The sequence below is a fragment of the Penaeus japonicus genome, unplaced genomic scaffold (assembly GCF_977035675.1).
Source record: "Penaeus japonicus unplaced genomic scaffold, GWHDUDI00000001_assembly GWHDUDI00000005, whole genome shotgun sequence".
In the NCBI taxonomy this organism is placed as follows: domain Eukaryota; kingdom Metazoa; phylum Arthropoda; class Malacostraca; order Decapoda; family Penaeidae; genus Penaeus; species Penaeus japonicus.
In genome coordinates this window covers 29,337,049-29,347,048 of record NW_028234407.1, presented here as the reverse complement: position 1 = coordinate 29,347,048, position 10,000 = coordinate 29,337,049, and the positions used below count along the sequence as shown (strand labels likewise).

General features: G+C 53.6%; 1 protein-coding gene across 5 annotated transcripts in view; it reads right to left on the bottom strand.

Moving 5' to 3' along the window:
- Window positions 1-10,000, bottom strand: part of ush (Zinc finger protein ush) — a 543,669-nt gene that overhangs the window by 1,883 nt on the left and 531,786 nt on the right. For 2 of the 5 annotated variants that reach the window (XM_086537228.1, XM_043008743.2), the window contains exons 2-6: window positions 5,077-5,317; window positions 4,001-4,121; window positions 3,512-3,752; window positions 3,065-3,250; window positions 1-2,921 (exon numbers count right to left, since the gene is read on the bottom strand). The exon at window positions 1-2,921 is cut by the window's left edge and continues 1,883 nt beyond it. In XM_086537228.1, the coding sequence (XP_086393354.1) occupies window positions 229-2,921; window positions 3,065-3,250; window positions 3,512-3,752; window positions 4,001-4,121; window positions 5,077-5,317 (3,482 nt within the window). In that variant the 3' untranslated portion in view covers window positions 1-228. Of the gene's footprint in view, window positions 2,922-3,064; window positions 3,251-3,511; window positions 3,753-4,000; window positions 4,122-5,076; window positions 5,318-6,113; window positions 6,355-10,000 lie in introns of those variants that run through there. The other 3 variants (XM_086537230.1, XM_086537229.1, XM_086537231.1) reach the window with 3 other exon arrangements.

Below are 10,000 nucleotides of genomic sequence, written 5' to 3'. Positions count from 1 at the left end.
TGTGGTATAATTGATGTTCAAAGACTACCAACTAGCACAGGTTAGTGGAGTGGCCCGGCGGTCATCAGTATTTACACTTGATATGGCGTTAAGTCACCGCCAGGCCAACACTATGTACAACTAAAGCTTGGCCAGTTTCACAATAAGTTAACTCATGAGGAAACAATACGGTGCATCCACTGCGCCTGCTGAACGATTCGGCTCGTGTCCCTGCACATGTTGCATTGGTCACTGAACTGCAGTTTCTGGGGGAGTGTTAGACTCGGGTTTTGAACAATAAAATCGCTTGTGAGCTAAGAAAGATTCTAAGTAGGAGAAGGTGATGTTGCATGCCTTGCAGTGCCGCGGGATATCTGCCCCGTTGCCGTTGGTCTCCCCGCTGGCGGCGCCGCTGGCCAGAGCCTCAGCAGAGGGCGCGTCCTCCATGGGCGAGTGGGGGGTGGTGGGGCCGGAGCGGACCTTCTCTTCGCCCTCCTCCACTTCCAGCTTGACTTCGGGTTCCAGCTTGATCGCGGGGAGCGGCGGCGGGCTCGCGGGGTTGCCGTTCTCTACGGGCTCCTGGCGCTCGGCCTCGGCGGGCGGGGCGTCGCTGGCGGCCCGGACGCGGCTCTCCAGGATGGCCTGCAGGTCCTGAGTGAGCTTGGCGTCGAAGCCCACCTTGTGCGCCAGGGCCAGGTGTCTTGCAAGGTTGCTGCGGTACGGGGTGACGAAGGGGCAGAAGTGGCACGAGAGAGGCTGGTCCGAGTGGTCGGCGGCGGCGCCCTCCGTCAGAAGGGCCGACAGCGTTGGGTTCTCGAGGATGACGCGCGGAAGGTCGGCGACACCACGGCTCTCACCACCTCTTCGGCTGCCGTCGTCGTCCTCCAGAATACACGCGATGAAGTTTTCCTCCTGCAGGTCGTTGGTTCGCTTCTCGAAGTGCATTCGGATATGTGTGCGCATTCCGCGGAGCGTGTTCCCTCGGTAGCCACAGATTGTGCAGCGGAAGGCCTTGATGCCAGCGTGAGTCTCCAAGTGCTTCTGGGCAGCGGCGGCTGTTGGCGAAATCACCGGGCAACAGGGACACTTCCACCCGTGAGACGGGGCCGGCGAGGGCGTCACGCACTGGTGCGCCGCCTGCAGCGTCTCCGGCATGGCGCATCTGCACCGGGGACACCTCCAGAGCCCTTTGGTCACGCCTTCCTCACCAGCTGCGCCCTCTCGCTTGCTGCAGTAGTAAGTCTGGTGGGCTGCCAGGTTGTCTGGCGAGTTGAACTTAATGCCACAGGCTGTGCAGATGAACTGAAAGAGGGGCTTGCTGGACTTGGGCGCATCCTTCGGCGTGGCGGCGGGCGTGTTGGCCGCAGGCGCGGGGGGTTCCGAGAGCGTGGAGGGGGACCTCCGGGAGGGCCCGGCTCCGCCCTCGCCAGCGGACGCCGGACTCCGACTGCCGTTCGAGCGGCGGTCGTCCTCGTTCTTGGAGATGGTGCGCGCGGCGCAGTAGTGCTTCTTGTGCACCTGAAGACTCTCCTCCTTGTAGAACACGATATTACACTCATTGCACTTCGCCTCGCCCTGTTTAACGATGACTGGCGGATTCACTATGGGAGCTAAGCCGTTCATGAGCAAGTCAGGATTGAGTAATTTAAGCGCTAGTTCTGGCGGCACGCCCTGCAGGCCCTGCAGAGCCGGAAGCGACAGGCCGCTCAAGCTCTCCAGACTCGCCAGGAGGTTGGGGAAGCCGGGCGGGAGCTGGGGCAGCCCCGGGGCCTGCTGCGCCGGGGACCTGGCCGACGTCGAGGGCCGGGGGGAGTCCACCAGGCCGCGGGGGGAGCCTTGGGCCGGCGTCGTGCATGCCGGCCGCGGTGACCGGGATGCAGAGTGAGTCTCCCCCTCACTGGAGGGCGACGGCCGGGAGGGAGAGGCCAGGAGCTTCCCCTCGAACTCGCCCGCGGCGTGAGACGACCCCGGCCGGGACTTGGGCACGGGCGACTTGGCGGGCGTGGGCGTGTTCACCTCGCGGTTCTCCTTCTCCTCGTCGCCCAGGAGGTCGGTCTTGACGGTCAGCTTGGGTCTCTTGGTGGTCAGGTCGAGGGGGCTCTCGCCCTCGCCCCGCCGCTTGCCGCTCGTCTCCCCGGAGGCGGACTTGGGGCGGCTCTCGCTCTTGGGCGAATGCTTCGGGGGCGACACCGAGTTGGATTGGGGCGACGTCTGCGGGGGCAGGCTGTGGGCCGCGGGTGACGTGCCCCTGTTGGCAGAGGCCGCGGAGGGGGAGAGGAGCGGCGGGGGCACCGGGCCAGGCAGGGGCCCGGGCGACAGCGGCTGCACCTGTCCGTTGGGGAGGACGACCGCCGCTCCCGCCTGCGGCAGCACGTGCGGCGGCAGCAGCTGCGCCCCGGCCACCAGGGAGTAGGGCACGAGGAGGATGGGATTGGTGGGCAGCGCCAGGATGGGCTGGCCGCTGCTGGCCGCGGCGCTGACCAGGCCGGACAGGGCCGAGGCGGTGGCGGCGCTGGAGGGCGCCTCCTCGCGCGCCGGGCTCTTGTTGCCGCCCTTCAGCACGTGTCTGGTCTGGCAGTAGTGGGCCTTGTGAACGCGGAATGTCTTCACTGAAGAGAACTGGATGTCGCAGTCGGAGCAGTAGCGGTCATTGGCTCGGGCGTCAGTCGGGCTGGGCTGAGTGGGAGCCGCTGCCGCCGCCGCCGCCGCCGCTGCCGCCGCCACTGCCGCCTGCGGGGCGCTGGCTGCCTTGGCCAGGTCCTCGGGACTCGTGTGGATGTTCATGTGGCCGTTGAGGCTGAGTTTGTGCGTCGTGGTGTAGGGGCAGTGCGGGCAGCGCAGGACGCGGCTGGCGTCGTCGTCCTCGTTCAAGGCGCCGCCCTCGCCGCGGGGACTCACCGACGTCGGGGATGTCCGGGACTCTTTGCTGCCTCCGTCGCCATCTGCACGAAAGGGAAACCGACAGGAATAAATCCAGTGCCACTCATTTCACGGGGCAATAATTCCACAAAAAGCAAGTGACCAACCCTCCCGAAACCAAAACATCAAAAACACTTGGCCCGAACCCGACATGCCTTACACTCACCAGTCTGGGTAGGCCTATGCGTGCAGTAGAACATACGATGCGCCTCCAAATTCGTGGCGCTGCTGAACCTAATGCCGCAGACACAGAAGACGCCGCCGCCGCCGCCGCTGGTGCCGTTGCTGGCGCTGCTGGTGCTGTTCGTGCTGTTCGTGAGACTCGTCATGCCCGAGGCCAGACTGACCACAGCTGCCGAGGGAAGTTGCGTAAGTATTCGTGATCATTCCGTTTGGTGAGCGTAAATTCGTCAAGGCATTGGAAATCAATGAGAATAACAACTAATAGCCAAATAATGAAAATGATTGATGTTAGCGTCATTATACATTCGAGAACTACTATAAATAGTACAACAGCTATCCTGACCAGCAACTCTTTCGCCGCCCGCAAGCAAGCAACGAGAGGAGCGGCAGGCAAAGGGCAGACGAGCGAGCGCCGAGACCGGGGTCTTACCGGGAGCCAGGCGGTGCAGCGCAGGCAGCATGGAGAGGAGAGGAAGACCTTGAATCATCGAAGTGAGCTGTTGGCGAGCCGCCTCGACCTCACTGGAGAGGGTCGGGGAGGGAGGGCCCCGGGGGGTGGTGGGGAGGTGAGGGGTGGGAGAGGGTGTGCTGACCTCCTCCTTCATGGCGGCGTCACCACTTCCGGCTGGCGGCTGCGGGCTCGACGAGGAGGAACTCCGCTCGCACTTCACCTGCGGGGCGGACGAGGGAATTTAGATATGTAGATATGGCGGTTCTAAAGCCACGTTCTTCAAGTTTGGGTGCCACTTCAAAAGGGGGGCGTAGGATATGACGTGTACCAAAAAGATACAATAAAAAGAACCAACGTACATTGACATCAGTATCCATTTATCACTCACACTCTCTCACACACACACACACACACACACACACACACACACAAACACCCTCCCAACACACGCTCTCCCCTGGCACTTACCCCTTGACTTTTAGCAGAGATACTGTTCGTTGCGTGGGCGCCGAGAGCGGAGGAGGAGGGTGACGAAGGCCCTGCAGGAGAGACAGGTCGCTCCTTCTTCTCCGACACGGTGAGGCTCAACCTGAAATGAGAGGAAATTCTGTTGAAAGAGGGAATGAATGAAGGAAGGAAGAACTAAAGGAAGGGCTTAAAGGAATGAGATAAATAAAGATAATAATGGTTGTATTAATGATAATAATACTATTAATAACAAAATTAATAACAAAAACTATGTTAATAATAGTAACAATATCAATAGTCACAAGAATAAGAAACTGTTAACACTTCCCTACTTTCAAGCAACACTATTAATACCAGTAATAACCAGTAAAAAAGGTCGTAAGAATATAAAAAACCTTTCTCTTGGCATCAGTTTCTACAACGCCCTATCATTGTTACTAACATTGTAGCTGCGACATAGAGTTCCTTCTACATTTACTATTACTGCTCCTCTTGTAATACGAAGACTATTGCTACCGACACTACTGCCCCTGCTACTAGTATTCCTACTTCAGAAACTAACCTTACAGCTGTTTAGCAGCAAACGATCGAGCCGCAACCTAACTACAGCTACTAATGACGTTTCTGTTAACCACAAAAATCTACATCTGTTCAACCAAGAAGTCTACAGAAAGGGCCATGATAACAGCTGATTAAAGCGAGTGGTGGTTAATTACATGGAACTGACATTCTGAACACACGTGAATGGCAGTCCAAGATCACATGCCAGACTAGATTACCACAGGCCATTTTTTCTGTGTAGTCTTAGATAAACTAAGTAAAGAAATGAATAAATCTATAACTGTGTTCATGAATAAATAAATAAATAAATAAAGAAGGAAATAAATGAATACGAACATTCATACATCAATAGATAAAACACAAATGGACATCAATCCTATCTTGCGTTCTTGAATTTTGACCAAAACTGATAAGAAGTAATAAAACGGATCTCTATAAAGCTAGTAATAAAGTCGATGTATCCTTGAAAGTTGAGGTCGACCGGGAAGAAGCATCAGCTGACCGTCAAGACCCACCTGTCGGTCAAGTTTCGTACGGTGGCGTCGACCGTCTCCTTCAGGTCGCTGCCGAGTGGACTCGCCGCACCTGACGAAGCCCCGTCGTCTCCGGGCACTTCAGCCCCGGCCGCGTTCTCTGACTGGTTGGAAAGAGGGGATGACGTCACGCCCTCGCCTCTCGAAGGGGATTGGTCGGAACGTGGTGACGTCACTAGGTCACTTGCGGATTTTTCACCGTCGCTGTCCCAGTCATCATCTCCTGTTGGGGAAGAAAAGGGCAATTAGTTTCTTCCATTCGGTGTTCGCGGCAGGAGAGAGGGCGTAGAATATTATTAGAACAGTAAGACTCAAAACATTGGGAAGAAAGATTGGACGCTCTGGGATTCAAAACCGGCTCGGGGATAACGGCAGTAAAACTAATGTTGCCATTTACATTGCAGATAAGCAATGCGATCTGTCTCGAGTGTGCACTTGCATCGGCGACGCTTGTGCAATCGAGGACTTCAACTGCAATGCCTTCGTATTATTCGAAAACAACCTTCCTCGTAAAAAAAAGAAAAAATAGGAGAAAGCCAAATAGGAGAAAGCGAGGTTCATCATGAGAAAACTATAACGAAATTCGCTGTTAGCTAATCAAACAATCCGGCAAGAACTGGTTCACATATGGTGATTTTTAACGAAACAGCTACTCCCTGAAAACAAACAACAAAAGCTATAAAAACACAAAACCAAAAATGCCAAAGATAAAGGCGCATCAGATAATGAGTCACAAGAGTCCCCGAGTACACTATTCACGGGAGAAGGCAATGTTATCATCTGTTCCTTTATCTCACCTTATCTCACGCCTCGGTACACATGTCCTCACCGGCCATGGTGTACTCAAGGTGCATTGAAGGAGATAAAAGTCCGTGTGTGCTTCTGTTCGCTGCATAAAGGCGTTCCATAACCCGTCTTTCTTGAACTAACGAGAACACACAAACACACAAAGAATAGTAAGAACACACGCATCGGAAATACTTGGAACATTATTTTGAACCACGGAACATTGCTCTTACCACGCAACAGCACGTTTCTACTCCACGGGCACTCGCTCACTCCAGCTGACTCTTTTCCCTCGAGGGTGAAGCCCTGCGCTCACCTGCCCTGCAGAAGTCGCAGAAGGAGGAGCAGGTGGAGGAAAGTGAACAAAGAAGGGGAGATGCAGAAGGAGGGGGAGGAAGAAGAGGCACGATGCACAGGTCCCGTAGAGAGCATGGACTGAACCCTCGCTAACCTGCGGTGCACCTGCACTCTCCCTCGCTATCTCTGCTCCTCGTCACCGATAACGATAACATACGGCGGCGGGGACTGCCTTATCTCTCCCAATGTAATCACAGCTCCTTATCTCTTAGCGTAATCATGATGTGACGTCTCGAGCCATGAACAGGCAGCTCGGCCTCCCAAAAATAGAGACGGATCGCAGCTCCGAGTCGAGTCCAGACTTGTCGAAGGAGAGGGGAAGAGAAGATGGAGAAGAAGGAGAAGGACAAAAAGAAGAAAGGAAGATGAAGATGAAGAAGTGGAAGTAGGAGAAGAAGACGAAGGAGACGAAAAAAAGATTAAAAAAAGAAAAAAAAAGAAGGAAGAAACAAAGCATAAATGAAAATAACAACCCCCTCCCAAAAAAGAAAACAAAAAAAAAAAGAAAGAAAGAAAAGAAAACTAAACCAAACAAGAAGAAAGAATCAGAATAGAAAGACCGCAACGCCCCACCCCCCCCCCCCCCCCCCCCCCCCCGAACCGACCGACACATCGTCTAATGGGTAGGTAGGCAATGATGTTTAAATTCATCGGTGACTCCGGAGAGCTAGCCCCGCGCCTTAAGCAACCTTTACGGTCAAGATGTAATTTGGATAAAAGATGAAGAGACAAAAACGCGGCCCTCTGTACGAATTACTACTACCTCTCGCTGAACGAAATCGAAGCCGTAGATTCAAGCAAGTGTTTTGCCGTTCGCCTTTAAGGTTAAGGGCAAGCTGGACGTGATTTAGGGAACGTAATGCCTGTGTTTTGACATGTTGGCAACTTGTCGCCTCGGCTCCGTTGGTAGGGGAGGGGAGGGTGTGGAGTGGGGGTTTGGGTGGGGGGGGGAACGAGCTTCCATCTAGTGCCTGTTGAGGAATCCATATCTTTGGGAGTTCAAAATGATCACTCAAAGGCGTTTTCTCTCTTTTTCTTTATAATTCTTCCCTCCTCCCTCTTCCTTCTTTTCCCTTCTTTCTCGCCTCCTATTTTTTCTTCTTCATCCGCCTTTTTCCTCTCCCCTCACCTCCCTTCTCTCCCTCCCCTATCCCCCCCTTGCCCCTCTCCCTCCACCCTCGCCATTTCCAGAGATCTATTGACCAAAAAATACAATTAATTCCCGGGCGAGACTGTTTTATTAATTGGACACCTAATAATCGGGAGTTTAAACCTGTCTGGCAACCCCCCCCACCCCCCAACCCTCTCGCCGTTACTACCACACCACACCCCCCTCCCCCCTCCCCTTTCCCCCGCGCACTTTCTCGACGATTAATTTACTGATCGTTTCATATTTTTATTTTATTTCTTTTTGTCTTCGGGTATTCATATCTATTTATTTGGTTATTTATTTGTTTAACTGCCCTTCAATGTAATTTTTATACTAGCCTTGAGATCTTTCTTCAATCTGTTTGTTTATTTATTAATGATTTTCATATCATTATCATATTTTTTTTATCTATACCTTACTTACTTAGTCGCCTCATGTCACTTAATTTCTTTCTCTTTTCATCAACCCTTACTTCGTTATTCAATTTATTTCATCTCATATTCACCAATAACCTCTCCTCTTAATCATTTTCATTTATTGAATAATCATTCGTTTATTCTTTTACTTAGAGCTTACTCCTACTAAAAACGGCATCCCCTTCGCTCTCATCTCTGGCAAGCTGCGAATGCACAACGATACGCCTGCAATCCGATCCGCCGAACAAATTGCAAAAAGGCGAATCGCGGCGTAACGAGGGAGAAGTTTTCCCTTCCTTCTGCTGGGAGAGAGAGAGGGATGGAAAGAAGGAAGAAGGAGAAGGGAGAATGCAAGGGGAGAAGGAGGGAAGGGAGGAAGGGGAGGGAGAGGGAAGGGAGGAAGGGGAGGGAGAGGGAGAGAGAGGGAGGGAGGGAGGAGGGAGGAGAGAGGGTGAGAGAGAGAGAGAGAGGGGGAGAGGGAGAAGAGAGTGAGGGAGGGAGGAGACAGGGTGAGGGAGGGAGGAGAAAGGGTGAGGGAGGGGAAAGGAGAGAGGAGAGAGCGAGAAGGAGAAGAGAGGGGGGGAGAGGGCGAGGGAGAGGTGAGGGGGGAGAGAGGGAGAGGGAGAGGAGAGGGGGGGGAGAGGGAGAGGGGAGAGGGGAGGGGGAGGGGAGAGGGAGAGGGAGAGGAGAGGGAGGAGAGAGAGAGAGAGAGAGAGAGAGAGAGAGAGAGAGAGAGAGAGAGAGAGAGAGAGAGAGAGAGAGAGAGAGAGAGAGAGAGAGAGAGGAGAGGAGAAGAGAGAGAGAAGAGAGAGAGAAAGAGAGAGAGAGAAAGAGAACAAGAGAAGAGAGAGAGAGAGAGACGAGAGAGAGAAGAAGAGAAGAGAGAGAGAGAAGAGAGAGAGAGAGAGAGAGAGAGAGAGAGAGAGAGAGAGAGAGAGAGAGAGAGAGAGAGAGAGAGAGAGAGAGAGAGAGAGAGAGAGCGATCTCCCAGCCTCGGCCGCGTTGGCAACCGCTGCTGCCGTCCGCCTCCATTGATGCCTATCGACACCGGCTCTCTATCGTGCCATCAGTAACACAATTAAAAACTTTACACAGGCTTCGTATCGCGCCCTGCCATCTTTTCGACAAATGGGACTCGTTTTGATGGAGTGTCTGCGCTCTTACGCTCTCCGGCCAGGGCGTTTGGCGCGATTTCCTGAGCTCGCGAGGGAGGGGATGGTCCCTTATTCCCATCCTCACCAGCTGGAGGGTTGTGTCTCCCGAGTGTTAAAATACCTGTCAAAACCAAGCCCTCCGAACTGCCTGCGAAAGAGACGTGTCTTTACCGAGTACTTGGCGGCGGGAGGGAGTGACGGGCGAAGCAATGAGAAACACGAACGGATCATTTTGGAAGGACTTTCGGCACACACAATCCTCCCCGTATCGCCTCGGCCAATCAGCGACGGCGGACGCGCGGTGGGCGGAGCCTCGCCGGCCGCAGAATGAAACTTGAATGCGATTGGTTGATATTATCACAAACGTGTAAACGAACAAAAAAATAAATAAAAATAAAAATATAAAATAAAGAACTGGAAAAAAAAGTCCCGCGGAAAACTGATAAATCGGCGCCGAAGATGGAAAGGCAAGTTTGGGCTCTACTGATAAATTATCTAAGGAGGTAAAATCGTAAAAGAGAGACGGGCGGGTATGCGGCCCCTTAACACCGCATACACACATACACATACACACACACGCACACACACACAAACACACACACTCCCAAAGGCCCCCACAAGAATCAGATATGACGTAAAAGGTTGTCAGCATTGTTATTTGACGGAGTTGAGGCTCATGAATAAAGATACAACACCAATCAAAGAAAGGAACAGAAAACGACTCCCCAGCTACATTGGCGATCGTAGAGAGGGGGGGTAAGGGGGAGGGGGGAGAGAGGGGGAGGGGAGAAGATGGGCGTCTGATTGTCGAAATTAATGGGCAGTTTATCGGCCAAGCTACAGAGTGCCGTATAGATGGCCATGTGTGATGGTGGGAGGGGGGTGGGGGAGAGGTTGGTATCGAGGGTGGGTACAGGAAGGATGGGGTTAGGGGGTTAGAAGTGGGGTAGGAGGGTAGGAGGGCAGGGAGCGTGAGACGGACGTACCATCACCCCCTCCCCTCCCCTCCCCCCCAACCTAAGTTCATTAAGTTACACGAAGCT